The sequence below is a fragment of the Bos taurus genome, chromosome 16, assembly GCF_002263795.3.
Source record: "Bos taurus isolate L1 Dominette 01449 registration number 42190680 breed Hereford chromosome 16, ARS-UCD2.0, whole genome shotgun sequence".
NCBI lineage: Eukaryota > Metazoa > Chordata > Mammalia > Artiodactyla > Bovidae > Bos > Bos taurus.
In genome coordinates this window covers 67,110,988-67,129,630 of record NC_037343.1, presented here as the reverse complement: position 1 = coordinate 67,129,630, position 18,643 = coordinate 67,110,988, and the positions used below count along the sequence as shown (strand labels likewise).

Below are 18,643 nucleotides of genomic sequence, written 5' to 3'. Positions count from 1 at the left end.
CAATATTGAATGCAGATTGACTATATTCTTTGCAGCCAAAGATGGAGAAGCTCTACACAGTTAGCAAACACAAGACCAGGAGCTGACTGTGGCTCAGATCACAAACTCCTTATTGCCAAATTCAGACTTAAATTGAAGAAAGTAGGGAAAACCACTAGACCATTCAGGTATGACCTAAATCAAATCCCTTACAATTATACAGTGGAAGTGACAAACAGATTCAAGGGATTAGGTCTGATAGAGTGCCTGAAGAACTATGGACGGAGGTTCATGATATTGTACAGGAGACAGGGATCAAGACCATCTCCAACATAAAGAAATGCAAAAAGGCAAAATAGTTGTCTGAGGAGGCCTAACATATAGCTGAGAAAAGAAGAGAAATGCAAAGGAGAAAAGGAAAGATATATCCATGTGAACAACGGGTTCCAAAGAAGAGCAAGGAGAAATAAGAAAGCCTTCCTAAGTGATCGATGCAAAGAAATAGAGGAAAACAATAAAATAGGAAAGACTAGAGATCTCTTCAAGAAAATTAGAGATACCAAGGGAACATTTCATGCAAAGATGGGCTTGATAAAGGACAGAAATGGTATGGACCTAACAGAAGCAGAGGATGTTAAGAAAAGGTGGCAAGAATACACAGAAGAACTGTACAAAAAAGATCTTCATGACCCAGGTAACCACGAAGGTGTGATCACTCACCAAGAGCCAGACATCCTGGAATGCAAAGTCAAGTGGGTATTAGAAAGCATCACTATGAACAAAGCTAATGGAGATGATGGAATTCCAGTTGAGCTATTTCAAATCCTAAAAGATAATGCTGTGAAAGTGCTGCACTCAACGTGCCAGCAAATTTGGGAAACTCAGCAGTGGCCACAGGACTGGAAAAGGTCAGTTTTTATTCCAATCCCAAAGAAAGGCAATGCCAAAGAATGCTCAAACTACCAAACAACTGGACTCATCTCACACTTGAGTAAAATACTGCTCAAAATACTCCAAGGCAGGCTTCTACTGTACATGAACCATGAACTTCCAGATGTTCAAGCTGGTTTTAGAAAAGACAGAGGAACCAGAAATCAAATTGTCAACATCCGCTGGATCACTGAAAAAGCATGAGAGTTCCAGAAAAACATCTATTTCTGCTTTATTGACTATGCTAAAGCCTTTGACTGTGTGGATCACCACAAACTGGAAAATTCTGAAAGAGATGGGAATACCAGACCATCTGACCTGCCTCTTGAGAAATCTGTATGCAAGTCAGGAAGCAACAGTTAGAACCAGACATGGAATGGCAGACTGGTTCCAAATAGGAAAAGGAGAACGTCAAGGCTGTATATTGTCACCCTGCTTATTTAACTTCTATGCAGAGTACATCATGAGAAACGCTGCACTGGATGAAGCACAATCTGGAATCAAGATTGCCAGGAGAAATATCAATAACCACAGATACGCAGGTGACACCACCCTTATGGCAGAAAGTGAAGAGGAACTAAAAAGCCTCTCGATGAAAGTGAAAGAGGAGTGAAAAAGTTGGCTTAAAACTCAACATTCAGAAAACTAAAATTATGGCATTTGATCCCATCACTTCATGGCGAACAGATGGGGAAACAGTGGAGACAGTAACAGACTTTATTTTGGGGGGCTCCAAGATATCTGCAGATGGTGACTGTAGCCATGAAATTAAAAGACCCTTGCTCCTTGGATGAAAAATTATGACCAACCTAGACGGCATATTAAAAAGCAGAGACATTACTTTGCCAACAAAGGTCCATCTAGTCAAAGCTATGGTTTTTCCAGTATCATGTATGGATGTGAGAGTTGGACTATAAAGAAAGTTGAGTGCCGAACAATTGATGCTTTTGAACTGTGGTGTTGGAGAAGACTCTTGAGAGTCCCTTGGACTGCAAGGAGATCAAACCCGGACATCCTAAAGGACATTGGTCCTGAATATTCATTGGAAGTACTGATGCCTAAGCTGAAATTCCAATAGGTTGGCCACCTGATGTGAAGAACTGACTCATTAGAAAAGACCCTGATGCTGGGAAATATTGAAAGCGGGAGAAGAAGGGGACAATAGAGGATGAGATGGTTGGATGACATCACCAACTCAATGGACATGAGTTTGAGTAAACTCCGGGAGTTGGTGCTGGACAGGGAGGCTGGGCATGCTGCAGTCCATGGGGTCGCAAAGATTCAGACACGACTGAGTGACTGAATTGAACTGATATTATTCCAGAAGTATACTTCAACTACTTAGTGTGAAATAAACAAAATAACAAGTTCCAGAGTCAATTTTATATAATCCAACATAAATCATTTTAGCCGATTGTAAATAGTTACTTAACTCTTCTGAGATGTTCTTGGGGATTTTGAAGTCTCTGGTCTAGCAAATCTTGAGAAATGGAATGTTTTGAGTTCTATCTCTGTCTAACATCACAGACAGATATTTAGTATACACACAAATATCCATTCATATTTTAAATACTCTCAGATGATAACACATTAGAAAACAGTCTTGACTGTCTTTTTGTATGAAAAGACTGCTCTTGTGTCTGGATTGAAATGCTATTTTAAAAAATTGACATTTCATTTAATGCTAAATTCCAGGTTACAAAAGTATTTTGACAGACAGTATGCTTCAATATACATGTATCCCCTGGGAAGAAAGGCATCCTGCCCTAGTTAGTAAGATCCTGTTTTGCCAATCTTTCCTGCCATGTCAGTATTTAAATTAAGCCTGTTGCTTAATACTGGGCACATAGTAAAGTACTAGGGACGTTGCTGGTAAACATACCCAAAACTTGAAGGCTGTAATGTTTATTATCCACCCCAGCTCTGTTGGATGCCACACAAGTATACACAGCGACATCGGATGCCTGAGCTCTCACAATCCTGAAAAACAGTTTGACCCAACACTTCATAATTTCATCCCACTTCATAATCTGATATTTGATCAACATATACAAATAAAAATACTTGTGATAATACAAAGATCATAGAAGGTGATTTATTTGGAGAAATTTTAGTTATAAAGATTATAACCATCCATTGCAAAACATAGACGCCTCCAGTGAAATTTATTTGACAAAGCTGATTAGGCACTAAGAGTAAGCCACTGAAAATGTAACAATGTGAGAGGTGAAATTTTCAAATACATATTAATAGAGAATGGTGAAAATCACATAATTATAGTAAGCATCTTCCCATTATTTTGCCAAAGTTTTAGCTAAAATAGCAGCTCTTGAAAAAAATATATGATAGATATAAGTCTATGAAAGACCTATTGAATAGAAATTTACTAAAACATGAACATTTAAATAAGAATAATAAAGCATTTCAAATTTATATTTGCCATTCTCCCTCTTCTAAAAAAAAAAAAAAAACTGAAAGGGAAACAAAAGTAAAAAATGTAGGAAAAGACATTTTTAAAACATTATTTAGATGAAGCTGTTGTTGCTTACTAGCTAAGTTGTGTTCAACTTTCTTGCGACCCCATGGACTGTAGCCCACCAGACTCCTCAGCCCATGGGATTTTCCAGGCAAGAATACTGGAGTGGGTTGCCATTTCTTCCTCCAGGGGATCTTCCCACCCCAGGGATTGAACCCATGTCTCTTGCATCTCTTGCAGGCAGATTCTTTATCAGGGAGCCAACTTTACCAACTTTACAAGTTTACCAAAGTTAAGGTTTACGATTACAGTAACTCTGTGTAGCAAATCACACACAATAAAAGCTGACCTGATAACTTGTCCTCCAGACAGCAACCGGATATGGGAGGAGAGAGGCAGAGGAAGTCCATTCTTTAGCCAGTTTATCTGTGGTGGAGGCATTCCTGTGGCTCTGCATTCAATATTTATTGAGGTATCCACCAAAGCCATTAATTTCTCTGCTTCTTCTTTATTACCCCTAATTGCAGGTGGAACTATGTCATGCAGAAAATGAGAGAGGAGGGAGTGGGTTTATGACTAGTTCAAATCATTCAACTACATTTACCCATGTTTCTGCTTTGTATCCCAAAAGGAAATAACAAGGACATCAGATTTTAGAACTAAATGCTTCAGACACCTACGGCTTCATTTCGTCTGATAGATTCTAAGGCGCATAACCAAAAGAGGATGAAATTTCATATTTACCATAGACATTTAAATTAAAAATCCGGTCTTCTTCTCCAGCAGGATTGGTAGCAACACACGTGTACTTCCCCATGTCAGATGGGAGAGCTCCGTAAATGTTTAATGTGCTGCTGTCTGCAGCCACCCTGTAGGAGAGAGTGTAACAGATGCACTGACATGATTTGTATGGAGCTAGCTATTTCTGGAAAACTCACTTGGATTATTATATTCTTGAAAAAAAAGAGTCACGCTAAAATGCATCTTCATCTTGGATATAATGGTTCAAATCTTCTTCATTAAGTACATGGAAATCAGAGCTAGTGAAACTGAAGGTGATTTCAGGTAACCAACTAAACTTCTACAGTAATGGGTGTCGTACACCTGCTGCCTCCTTCTGAGGAAAAGGAAATGAACAACACCAGGAATTTTTCTATCAAATCACGGGCAAAGGCATGTTTTTCTCAGAAATAGAATGTTTTGTCATTACTTATCAATATAAGGTTGGAGTTATATGAAAATTATAAAAATTTGGTATAAAAACTGAAGAATGTTTGTAATGTTTTAATGAGAAATTAAGGTGGAAAAAATCTAGCTATAAACAACTTAGTATTAGTCTTAATGAGAAAGAGCTGACTCATTTGAAAAGACCCTGATATTGGGAAAGATTGAGGGCAGGAGGAGAAGGGGATGACAGAGGATGAGATGGTTGGATGGCATCACCGACTCAATGGACATGGGTTTGGGTGGACTTTGGGGGTTGGTGATGGACAGGGAGGCCTGGCGTGCTGTGGTTCATGAGGTCACAGAGTCGGACACGACCCAGCGACTGAACTGAACTGAACTGAAGGAGCAAGATGGAATAATTTATTTAATCAGTGACAACAGCTTAGTATTTATGTATGGGTGTCGTTTGCAAATTTTTTCCCACAAATTGCTATAGCTTTCTTTTTGAATTACATAATAGTGAATACTAACAATATGATTGCATTATCAATAATATCTAAATTAAGATTATTACATTACTGATTCTATTCACACACCATTTATTATCAAATAAAACTTCCTATGTTTTATAAAGAGGTTAAATTACTATCTATGGTTATTCTTACAATAGTCATTAGATTCTACCAGTGTCAAGAGTAAATACTCCATTTCTACTCTATCATATTATTAAATATAATTATTGAGAATTACAATTTTATTATCTGGGTCTGTTTTATTTTTTCTTTTTCAAAACATAAATTTTTACATTCCATGAGTTTAACCACATGAATAAACGAAAAGCAAGCCGCCATAACTAAAGGAAAACACTAAGTTGACTTTGGAAAAATTACTTCATTTGATGGATAAATTGGCCCCCTCACAAACCTACATATATTGTGGAGCTGGGAACAAATAATCAAAAAATTGAAAATAAGAATAAATATACTTGAGATCTTAATGTAGGAGGAGAAGTAACCGATCCTAAATTCCTAGGTATAAATATTACCTTTTAGAATAACTTAAAGTCCCACCAACTATCTAGTACTTGGTTTGGAACTGGGTTGATATCACAGCTGATTTAATAAAAATAATTAAATACTCGTTAACTTTTGAGGGATGTCCAACCAGAGAAGTGAAATGCAAAATGTACCTCTAAACTAAAACATTATTTGGCAATTCACCTAATCTTGTAAAGGGGACTAATATTTAAATTTTAACATAAAACTTCAGGAAAAAAAACATTTATTTTTCCATAAATTGTGTACATTCAATTCATTGCTTAGAAAATATACTGCAAACCCTTAAATTTAAAATATTGGTTCAAAGTAATAAAGTTTGCAATACATTTAATTAATGCCTGCTGAGGTATATATATGGAGAAGGCAATGGCAAACCCACTCCAGTACTCTTGCCTGGAAAATCCCACGGATGGAGGAGGGGCCTGGTGGGCTGCAGTCCATGCGGTCGCTAGGAGTTGAACAGGACTGAGCGACTTCACTTTATTTTTTCACTTTCATGCATTGGAGAAGGAAATGGCAACCCACTCCAGTGTTCTTGTCTGGAGAATCCCAGGGATGGGGGAGCCTGGTGGGCTGCCGTCTATGGGGTCGCACAGAGTCGGACACGACTGAAGCGACTTAGCAGCAGCAGCAGAGGTATATATAAGGGATTCCCAGGTGGTTCAGTGGTAAAGAATCCACCTGCCAATGTAGGAGACATGGGTTTGATACCTGGGTCAGGAAGATCCCCTAGAGAAAGAAATGGCAACCCACTCCAGTATTCTCGCCTGAAAAATCCAGCGGACAGAGGAGCCTGGCAGGCCTCAGTCTGTGGGGTCACAAAGAGTCAGACGTGACTGAGTGACTAAGCATGCATGCAAGGTATATATAATTCTTAAAGTAATTACAATTACTCTGGTGTGTATATATTATGGGACTTTGTGAAGAAATAATCTATCAGAGTATAGAATAATGGATTGTCCTTCAAAATACATTTGTTGAAAATATCAGGAAGCCTGTAACATTTATCATTCCATCTCTATGAGGTTTGTGGCATGAAGAGTCAACTAAAAATGGGATTTGGACACATTATAAGGGATGAACCAGGTTATGATGATAGTATCTTTTCTCAAAATGAGCCAAGCACTATGGCATGTCTGGTGGTTTGGTGATTTCAGGACACAAAATCACATCTAAGAGATGACTGATGAATCTTTTGAAGGATGAAATTGATTTGATGTTAGCAAGAAAGAGGAACTAATTATTTTTATGATGTAGACTTTGGTATAAATGTTCTGGAATTAGGGGAATAAAATCTACAACAGCTAACTAACACTTGCAGAAATGAACATGTAGGGAGACTTTATAACACAGAGTTGAAAGATAAAGAACACATGCATACACGAATACTCTTGAATGATTCTCCCAGGAGAATATCTGTGTCCAGCTCTCCAAAACTGTATCCTTTTTCTTTCTGAATATAATGATAGCCAAGTTCCAAAGAGACTGAATTCACTATTATTCACATGAAATTTGAAGCATAAAGCAATGTAGAAGACATTACAATTAATGACACAAAGATTCTTTTTACACATACCGAATTCTTTCTGTTTCACTGTTAACTATGGGCTTTCCATCTTTAAGCCACTGAATAAGTGGGGTGGGAATGCCATTTGCACTGCAGACCAGCTCAACATTTTCCCCAAGAAGGACACTGACTTCACTTGGAATCTCAGCATCAGCAACATTTGGAGGAACTTTGGAGAAATAATTAAGACTTTCATTATCAAGGCATAAGAATGCAAATTCTATGAATACAACAGAATCATAGAACAATATGGCATTTTTATGTCATATTCTTCCTAGATTGTGGTTCAAGATCAAACTCTTGCCATTGTCAGAAATTACTTGAAAAATAAGTATAGGAATCACTTCAATATTCTTTTACATTGTAAGTTGATATAATTATTTAGTCATAGGGGTTGGTGACAAATCTACCTCATGGGCACCCTTCTTGGCCAGAGAGAATCACTCCTGATTAAAGCCTCAATAGATAGCTCAGAATTAATACAGTTCAGGAGAATCTGTCTTATAAAAGTTTAGCATAAGTCTGAGAAAGGTATCTGAATTGAGTATTTCTCTATGATACAGTTTAAATACTATTTATTCTGAACAACAAATAGCTTATTATTCAAGATTCAATCATCTCTATTTCTTTTACTAGCATCTTTCTTCCTCACTTTAATGATTCAATTAGGAAATAATGGATCATAAAAATATTGACAATTCTATTAGAAACACATTTGAATTACTCTTCTTAATAATTACAGTGGTGTGGTTCATATAGTGGAGGCAGTTCACACCAACTTGCAAGAGCCAGATTTGCATATCTTTACAACTCTGTGTTCAGTGCCATCATTTCAAGTGGTAGCTTGAAATGGGCCACTGTGAAAATACTCACACCACAGAACCTGACAAATGACTGGTTCCAAGTCAAGACCATTTTATTTGCAGAGTCAATTGTTAGACATTTACCAACACACCACTGCATAATCTTCCCAAAGCTCATTTCAGTCGTCCAAAAGATAATAATAATTACACTAAATTTATATTTACCAAAGAAGTTGAATCAATAAGAATGCTAATGAGACATCCCATAACAAGTGTCGAATACAGGAAAGCAGGCTCTTGGGTAGCTCAGTGGTAAAGAACCCACTTGCCAATGCAGGAGATGTGGGTTCAATCCCTGTGTTGGGAAGATTCCCTGAAGAAGGAAAATAACAACCCACTCCAGTATTCTTGCCTGGGAAATCCCATGGACAGAGGAGCCTGGTGGGCTACAGTCCATGGGGTCGCAGAAGAGTCAGACGCAACTTAGCGACTAAAACTACAGCAAAGGAATAGCATGGACTGGCCTCATGTACATATATGGCCTCTATATAGTCTTAAGACACACACAAAATGTCTGGTAAAAATCTTTGATAGTACACATACTCCATGACTGGCATATATTATTATTAATGCATTAAACATAAATTAGGCATGTAATTTCTGACACTGAATCTCTGAATGGCTGTATTTCCTTTTGTGCTTCTAAAATCTTCAGCATTACTAGTTGGAAATACCACTGATACTCACAAACTAATTTTGATTTTTAATTTCAGTTTTTAGGTGATGGATTTTAATCTTACTGCGGTGATCATTCTGCAGTATATACATATATAAAATCATTATGTTGTACACGTTACACTTGTATAATGTTGGTGCGTGCTCAGTCACTACATTGTGTCCAACTCTTTACGACCCCATGGACTGTAGCCCCAAGGCCCCTCTGTCCATGGGATTTCCCAGGCAAGAATACTGGAGTGGGTTGCCATTTCCTCTTCCTTGTGATAATACAAAGATTATAGAAGGTGATTTATTTTTGGAAATTTTAGCTATAAAGATTATAACAATCCATCCCAGGATTGAACCCACGTCTCCTGCATTGGCAGGTGGATTCTTTACCTCTGAGTAAAGAAAGGGAAGCCCTATACAATGTTACATGTCAATTATATTTCAATAAAACTGGAAAAAAATTTTGATTTTTCTGTGGTTTCAGCAGAGCACACAGCAAGTAAATAGTACATATTCACAATTGCATTGGACAAACTTAGGACAAAGTCTTTTCACAAAACTATAATGAAATTGGAAAAAGCAAGCATTTCAACTTGGTTTCAAGTTAGACTTTCATTTCAATTTAAAAATTAGGCTGAAAATAATACCCAAAGGTTTGCTGAAAATCAAAAGGATGCAAGTTCTCCCTGCAGTGCTCAATTCTATGCTGGAACATAACAGATGCTAAGTATTTAATTAAGTTAATTAAGTATTTCTTGGATAAATCAATGCTCTTTAGTCTCACCTCCAATTAGATTCATGATTATTTAAATGTACCCATTCCTTGACCAAGTAATTAGGACATATTTAATCTCTTCATGAGATAAATCTTACTTATCTATATAAATAGAAAGAGACTCTATAGGCTTAGTATCAAAATAAGTTATTCCAGCTTTAAGTGAACAAGTAAATACACTATAGGAAGGTACACATTTCAGGACACATGAAAAAATAGATTTTGAAATTTCTACTGTTCTTCACATTTATGTCCATTTTCATGAAAACACTACCTACCAGTAAATGTAGGACAGAAAATTCGCAGTATTTTTTGTTTATCTAAAGATATTTTGGGGACTTCCCTGGTGGCCCAGTGGTTAAGACTTCACCTTACAATGCAGGATGTACAGGTTTGATCCCTGCCTGGGAAGCTAAGATCTTAAATGCCTTGTGCCTCGTGACCAAAAAACCAGAACATAAAACAATAGAAGCAGTATTGTAATAAATTCAATAAAGACTTAAAAAAATGGTCCACATAAAACAAAATATTTTAAAAAAAGATGTTTTGTAAGTCAAATCATTATGCTGTGTACTCTAAAATTATATGGTTCTTTACATCACTTAAATCTCAATAAACTGAAAAGACTACAATATCCAAAACACACAAAAGAGATATTTTGAATCAATTATAAATGATCTGTTTAGATATACACTTATTTTGTAGTATAAAAAGAATGGAATAAGGAAACTGAAGACAGATTCGAGTGTACCCCACATACCTTGAATTGAAAGAATGTAATGTTTCTGTGCTTTCCCCTCCATATTTGAGGCAATGCATGTATAGTTTCCACTATCTGAATGTTGGGACCTGGCAATTTGGAGTTTTCTTCCCCCAGACAAAATATGAACTTCCAGTGAGCCAGAATTTTCTAGCGGTAGAAACAAAGCAAATCATAAAAAAGCTTTTAACATCTCTACAATTCACCATAAAAATGTCTGACTTTATGTGATAAATGTATTTCTTAAAGGTCCTCCCTTTGTACTTTGATTTGAAAGGACAGCCTTATTTTTTGAAAAAGACAAGGAGAAAAATCTCTGTAAAATGCAGACTCTTTTGTAGGTTTATATTATAGTACATTAGGCTTTCTGAACTAAACATAGCTATGTGCACAATACTGAACGTGTGCTAGTTTATTAACCTAATGAATGAGGTGCAAAAGAAAACAATCATAAGAAATGCACAGCTTCATTACCTATGGGTCTGTGGTTCTTCAACCATGCTATGGAGGGAGGTGGGATTCCAGTAGCATCACATGTTAAAGTAACAGGATTGCTGACTGTCTCCACAGTGACTTCATTTTCAGGCCCTTCAATACTGGGTGGCACTGTAAAAAGAAAGAAGAAAATCATGTGTCCTCATTAAGTTAATTCAGGACACTTTCTTTCATTTGCATATCTGGGGGAAAAAAAGACTTGTATTAGAGGCAGATGCTCACCATATACATTGAGGTGGAAATTTTTATCATCCCGTCCTGCTACATTTATAGCTCTACATACATACTGGCCTGTGTCAGATACCTAAAAGAAAAAGATACTATTGTATGTGTTCCATTAAGTTACAGATGACCAATCACACTGTTCGAGTGTAGATTAAATCATCAGTCATCTTTATGCTCGAATGCCCCAGTCCTAATTGCTTTCTACAATCCTGCTTTTTCTTTTAAATGAAAAAATGAAGGGAATGGCATTGATGATGTTATTTTTTTTAATGACAATTTTTTAGTGTAGTAAAGGAAAGATACAACTTCCAATTCTCTCTTCCATAATCCCACCAAGGAGTCACGCACGACACACAAACAAGAATAAAAGATGCACCTCAGCTTTTGTGATGTGCAGCATTTGTCCATCGGCCAAAATCTCCAGCCGAGCAGACTCTGTTAGCATCCGTCCATTCTTATACCAGGTGATGACTGGAGGCGGGACAGCATTCGATCCACACTCCAGTGATACTGAGGTCCCCTCTCTTACATTAACTACAGAAAGAGATTCGCTTCCATGATCTTTAATGCTTGGGGGCACTGAAGGAAGAAAATAAAAAAACAGAGGTTTTGTTTTTTCCATTAAGATGCTCAGATAGAAAATAGCTAATACCAGTTTGAAAATGAAAGACTCGTATGAGAAGAGTGTAAACAAACCATAAACAGTCAGGGAAACTTTTTTCTTGCTTTCCCCAGCTTGGTTGATAGCTACACAAGTGTATTCACCACCATCAGATACCTTGGCCCGGATAATTTGCAAAGTTCGACCACCTGTGGGCAAATATAACGCAAATTGAAGAGTGGTATAGAAATTGTTGTAATAACGAGTTTATCAATAAGATAAATGACAAAATATATCCTTTCCCTTAGAGAGAAATCTATATATATTAATAGAAGCATTTCATATACAAAATGAAAGAATTTAATCAGTTTCCTTGGATCCTTTCATTATTACTTTGAAAGTTAAAGTGTTAGGCACTCAGTCATGTCTGACTCTTTTTTGTGACCCCATGGACTATAACCCACCAGGCTCCTCTGTCCATGGAATTTTCCAGCAAGAATACTGGAGTGGGTTGCCATTCCCTTCTCCAGGGGATCTTCCGCACCTGAGGGATTGAACTCTGGTCTCTCACACTGCAGGCAGACTCTTTATCATCTAAGCAACCAGGTAAGCCCATTACTTACTCTACTTCCTTCTAAAAGAAGAAATTAATAAAAATTTATCTCCAGCAACCAAATGTGGATAACAGAACTGTTTCATACAGATTCTTCTGAGTAAACAATAATTTTACTATAGTCAGTATAAGTTAAGTATTCCTGGTTTAAATCTCCCACAGTACGGAAGTGGCTATCATCTGTTAGCCAATTTATCTACCCTTCAGGAGCTTTAGTACTGATTAAAAACAACCAGTGAATTTATCCAATGAAAGCACTATTTCGTAAACTTATCATCCCCAAAGGATTAGTAAGCAGTTCTGTTCCTAAATTTCATAATTTTTTGAAGCAGGCCTTGTTGCTGTACATTCCCACTCAACTCATAAAAGTCTACACAGTTTCATCCTAAGGGCCCCAAATGGCTAGAGAGGCATTTAATGTGAACAAATGAATGTAGCAAGACAAAAGTCTGGAAAGAGACTAAGTTGAAATTCCATTTGTATTAAAAATAAAGAAAAATGAGAAAGTGTCACCTACGTTAAAAGAGTACTAAGTTCCTTACCAGGCACAATGAGAGCATTTGTGTTTGGTTTGATAGGCTGTTCATTCTTGAGCCAGCTGAGATCAGGAGGTGGAAAACCAGAGACCTCACAGGTCAAAGAGATGAAATTGTTCACCACAACAGTGAGATTTTCAGGGTTAGGACCAATGACACTTGGAGGAACTATAATAGTAAATATATTAAAAGTGAAATATGTTAATATTAAACATATTAAAGTGAAAAATGATATTATCAATAACACATACTCCAATTTATTAATATAAGCCTAACCACTGTACTCTGCTAAAGCACTGAGTTAATGATACTAATTATTTACCTTTCTTCTTTGAATTCCCTAATGCCTTCATCAAATTCACGTACATCAGTTTTGTTTTTCCCAGTTGAAAGAATATACTAGAATTTTCAAAGGCAGAATTATTGTGCATTTTATTTGTAAAATTTTGGAAGTTCTTAAGATGGCTTTGTCAATGTACAAAGATCTAATACTGCTTTTTATTAAATATATTTGAATATTCTGGCTTTTAATATTACACCCTTAAAGTTTTTATTTTCTTGCTTATAGTAATACTAGACATTTTATTTTAGGGTGTCATCTATTTGTAAATTATACAGGTAATTTCAACAATGTAAAAATAAATGACTTTCAAGATGAGCAAAAAGTTTAAGAAATAAACAATATAACGTCTTATTGTTCAACACCAAAAAAGAATTCCAAAAGCAAAAGCAGTACAGAAAAAAGTGGAGTAAAAAAAAGATTAATAATGCAATGACAATTATGCATTAAAACACACGTTTATGGAACAATAGATGTTTTTATAAGAACACAGGCATATTGAAGGAATAACATTATGGATTCAAATGACTTCCGAAGTGCAGATGGGGTGGGAATAGAAGTGAGGAATGGGCATTAAAAATGAATGAATACATGAATGAATGGATAGATTAATAAAGGCAGAGATAGGTCTTGCTCAGGCTAGCGAAGACAGTAAGACATGAGATAAAGAATGTAACACTCTATTTTTATATTATACTCTCTCTATATATTATTCTCTCTACATATTATATTCAGATTGGGACTTTAAAACAGCATCAAAAACAAATAAAAAAAGATCAAAATGACAAAATTGCTTTTTAAATATTACTATCAAATTTTTGATCACTAATTTTCATGACCATTCATTTATACTTACTTCAGATGCTGTGCTAAGTGCTGATGCAGTACAAAATATAACAGATTATACCTATAAAGAATAATTTGGTGGTAATGACACTGAGGAAACAAGTGACAGATAACATTTTTTTTCAGTGGTTATGCTGTGCCAGGCACTAAACACTTCATAATGCCATTTCTTTGAAAGCTCCTAAAACTTATGTGTTAGATACAGTTCTTATCCTCTTATTATAGATGAGGAAGCTGAGACAGAGAGAGGTTAGCATCTTGCCTAAGCTTTCACAGTTACTGGGAGAGATTGGTGTCTGGCTTTAGAGCCCTGTTCTTAGCCACCATCTGATACTGCCTTGTAAATACAAGTGTGCATGCTTAGTTGCTCAGTCGTGTCTGACTCTTTGTGACCCTGTGGACTGTAGCCTGTCAGGCTCCTCTGTCCATGGGGTTCTCCAAGAAGACAGAAAATGGGGGCATCTTCCAGAAAGACGGCATGGCATATACAATGGTCCAAATGGGGAAAAGAATATGGCACCAGAAGGCTGACCTGACCAGAGTTTGAAGAGCGAGGTTGTTGGGGAGTTAGGCTGGAGAGTAGACAAGATGTAAGGACTAAGTAGGATCAAGTCCTACAAGTTCTTCTGGGCATCATTAAGAATACTGAAATATAGCCCAAGGAAAGGAAAGCAGAAGAATGGTTTACTCAAAAATTCACTTAAAAGATACCAATCTGGCCACAGTGGAGGGGACTGGTGAGAAGGCTAAAAGGAACTCAGAAAGACCAGTTAGGTGACTATTGCTGTGATAAGTGCAAAAGATTATAGTGCTATGCTCAGGATGGTGTCGGAAAGAACAGAAGAGTGAGTGGATCGAGGGTGTTTTGTGGGTAGAATATCCAGGACTCAATGCTTTAGCTGTGAGGTTTAAGGAGGAGGAGGAATCAAGGATGACATTCTTTTTCCTGGCTTCAACAGTGGGAAGATGGTGATTCCCTTTACTGAGACACAGATCCCTGGAGGAGGAACACATTCTGGAGAAAAGGGAATAAGCTCAGTTACATACATATGGTTTTACGAGTGACTATCACACGTTTGTATTGATAAGAAGTAAATATCTGAATAGAAGAGTCTAGAGTTCCTGAGGGGGCCCTGGCTGGAGATAAAACTTTGCAAACTATCCACACATAAATGGTATCTGAAATTTGGGGATTCATGAGCTCACATGATGAGTGAGGAAGAGTTTGAAGAAATGAAGTTGAGGGCTTAGAAAAATAAGGAGTAATAGTCAAGTAGGAAGGGAGGAACTAACAAAGCAAACAGAATGAGAGATTGGAAAGGAAAGATACAAATAAGGGGTGTAGGTGTCACATAAGCCAAAGGAAGAGAAATTTTGAAAAAGATGGTCAAATGCTAGAGAATGTCAAGTGCTCAAAAGTAAGAAAGATAAAGCCTGGAAAATGCCTACTGGATTTTTGATGTCATTTCATGAATTCAGTGAGCAGCTTCATTGGAGTTGTAGGGGTGAAATCTGGTGAGTAGCAGTGGGAGGAGTGAGCAGGAGTGAGGAGATGGAGATGGAGACAGTAAATATACACAGTGATTAGAGAGGTTGTTTTGAAATCGGGGGCAAAGAGAGGGAGGCAGCTGAAGGGAAATACTAGGTTCAAGGGAGAGTTTCTTATTTTTATTTTTTAAGAGGGAAGAGAGAAGTAAATTTAAGTGCTCTTGGGAAAGAGCAAGTAAAAGTGTGAATTTCAATACTGGAGAGGAAGAGAGGAGACTGTGGGATTTCTGAGGGGGTAGTGGCAGGGATCTAGGGCCAAGTCAGCCTTTGGAAGGCAGAGGAACTCTTCCATTCTGTGTTGTAACAGAAGGAAAGAAGAAATGGCAATATCAGACACAGCTGATATTGTCAATTTGATAGTAGGAATTAGAAGTGGTTTCTGCAATATGCCTTCTCTTTTCCCTGTAAGACAGGACGTAAGGGTATTGACTGAAAGTGAGAGGTGGGCTGTGATTGACTCAATGTTTGCATCCCCCCAAAATTCATATACTAAAACCCTAACTCTCAGTGTGATTGTATTTGAAGATGGGGACTTAAAGGAAGAGGTGAAACATAAATGACGTCATAAAGGTCATAAACCTGATCCTACCAGATTACTGTCTTTATAAAAATAAGACAGCCGAAAGCTTCCTTGCTTTTTCTGTCCATGTGTGCTCGTGGAAGGGCCGCATGAGGACAAACTGGTCATCTGCAAGCCAGAAAGGGCCTTCACCAAAGCTGAATCCTGCTGGAACCTTGATCTTGGACTTTCCAGCCCCCAGACTGGGGAGAAAGTGAACTCCTGTTGTTTAACCACGTAGTCTCTGGTATTTTGTTAATGGCTGCCCGAGCTAAGATAGGCGCCATCTGACGTTTGAGAAGGTGTGAGGATCACTCTGAAGTAGAGACATAAGGATGCGCCCCAGCCAGTATAAAGGGCTTATTTCAAGCAGTACCTGTGAATTTATAATGCCAATATTCCTGATGCCAAGAGTTTCTCCAGCCAGGGTTACCTACCTGGGTATAGGTATGGAATTCAGTTGAGAGGTAATACAGAAAAGCAGCTAGGCTTAAAGCCTCTGGAATCAGACTACCTGAGTTAAAATCCTGGTGTTGTATTTGCCAGCTGTGTAACTTTGGCCATGTTACTTTATCTCACAGAGGCTCATCTTTTTCATCCATAAAAGAGATATATAATAGGACCAACCACCTGGGGTTGAGATAATTAAGTAAAATAACATAAATAAAAACACCCGGCACATCATCTTGTAGGGATCAAGCAGTTAGTATGTTGCGTTGCTATATGTGGAGCTGAGCTTTTATTAAGCAAGAACACTGAGAAGACATGGGCTAAGAGCAGTAATTGATACGCTGGTCAACGAAGGTCAAGCTGGATGTGAAGGAAAGCAAAGACACAGAGGGTTGGAAAACACTGGAGGTCAACAGACTGAAGGTTAGAGACCAGCAAGAACAAGCACTGTTGGAAAACAAATGGTATGGTTTCAGGGAAGCAATTTAAATGGTTTCTCCCCTACATGGATTTTCCAGGATTTAATCCAATATGAAGTGTGGATTCCTATTGCAGTCAGGAGATCAAGACACCGTGAACTGGCAAAAGAAGAAACCCCTCCTGTCCCATTCTTAACAGTAAACACTAACGGCAGCTGCCTCTCAATTCATGCAAGGTCCCCAATTCAGATGATTCTGCTGTACATTAAGAAAAGAAACTGGATATGAAGGAAATATAATCAAGGGACAACAAATATTTATTTACCAACTACCATGTCTTTAGGTTTAGGAAGACCAAGGTCCATAAGAAATAACCATTTGTCTACAGCATTTATAATACAGTTATAAGACATAGGTGAAGATACAGACATATAAAGATAATAAGGTAGCGTCTGTAACTACTAAAACTGGGGGTTTTACATGATGCTTTTGACCACATACATAAAGAAAGAAAAACGAATCCTGCCTTGGGGAATCAGGAAAAATAATCAACACTTTTATTTTTCAACATTTATTCTACTGTACTTTATCGATTAGAACGTATACTTTCACAATGATTATTATTATTTAATTCTTTCTGGGAAATCATAATACATTATTACCATTTTGGTCAGATTTACTCAACAAAAGTTTCTAAGCACTGGGACTGCAGAGATAGCACTGCCTCAAATCTGTTACACGGCATCAGTACCAGACGTTGCTAGACATCAATACTTCCTACATATCGCACCACAAAGAATATCCATCGTGCTAAATAAAAGTCTTTTGAAAGAAGAAATGTTTGACTAATGTCAAATTTCTGCTATTTTCAAAATGAGCTGGAATTTGGTATATGAATCACATAGAGTGAGAGTAAGCGAAAGTTGCTTGGTCGTGTCTGGCTCTTTGGGACCCTATGGACTATACAGTCCATGGAATTCTCCAGGCCAGAATACTGGAGTGGGTTGCGTTTCCCTTCTCCAGGGGATCTTCCCAACCCAGGGATAGAACCCAGGTCTCTTGCATTGTAGGCAGATTCTTTACCAGCTGAGCCATGTGAATCAAACAGTTAAAGAAAATCTGTTACAATAATTGTTCACCATTTCCAATTTAATATTCTGGAAGCAGCTGTGTGTCATGAAAATAAAATTATTTATGGTTGACATCCAACAGCATTTTTAGCAAAAGCAAAAAAAAAAAAAAAGTATTTATGGAGTGTCTAGCATTTATCGAAAACTTAAAATCTGATAAATGAATTAGATGTATGGATGGTTCTTAGGAATTATTTAACTACACAAAGTGACTTTTTCTTCCTTGGGGAGTGTATTAAGTTCTGGAGGGTGTAACTCAACATGAATTCTATAACTGAGGATAGAAACTGGTTCCAATCAGGCCCAGTGGGTAAATTTTCATGAGTAGAAGAGCTATTTTTGGTTCTTACTTCATATAAACTTATATTCTTTGGGATTTCAAATTTTGATTTTTTTTTTTTTACTTTCAAATAAGTAGGAGTAACTACTTTGTCTTAGGGGACTGAAATAATATAAAAACAGTCTTCCTAAAAGATTTGTACTTTATAAATCCCACAAGCTGTGGTAAGAAAGAAAGAAGGGGAAAGATTGAATGAATGCTGGCTCCTCACATGTTCAAGTTAAAAAATAGGAAATAAGCCTACATAATCTAAAACACAGTTTTCCTGCCTTTTCAAGCATACTGTAACAGATGTTTTTG

General features: G+C 37.2%; 1 protein-coding gene across 3 annotated transcripts in view; it reads right to left on the bottom strand.

Moving 5' to 3' along the window:
- Nucleotides 1-18,643, bottom strand: part of HMCN1 (hemicentin 1) — a 540,104-nt gene that overhangs the window by 116,105 nt on the left and 405,356 nt on the right. For all 3 annotated transcript variants that reach the window (XM_010813560.4, XM_024976236.2, NM_001192537.3), the window contains exons 58-67: nucleotides 12,718-12,879; nucleotides 11,658-11,771; nucleotides 11,338-11,540; nucleotides 10,959-11,040; nucleotides 10,716-10,847; nucleotides 10,242-10,391; nucleotides 7,187-7,346; nucleotides 4,130-4,254; nucleotides 3,735-3,918; nucleotides 2,792-2,889 (exon numbers count right to left, since the gene is read on the bottom strand). In XM_010813560.4, coding sequence (XP_010811862.2) covers nucleotides 2,792-2,889; nucleotides 3,735-3,918; nucleotides 4,130-4,254; nucleotides 7,187-7,346; nucleotides 10,242-10,391; nucleotides 10,716-10,847; nucleotides 10,959-11,040; nucleotides 11,338-11,540; nucleotides 11,658-11,771; nucleotides 12,718-12,879 — 1,410 coding nt within the window. The remainder of the gene's footprint in view (nucleotides 1-2,791; nucleotides 2,890-3,734; nucleotides 3,919-4,129; nucleotides 4,255-7,186; nucleotides 7,347-10,241; nucleotides 10,392-10,715; nucleotides 10,848-10,958; nucleotides 11,041-11,337; nucleotides 11,541-11,657; nucleotides 11,772-12,717; nucleotides 12,880-18,643) is intronic.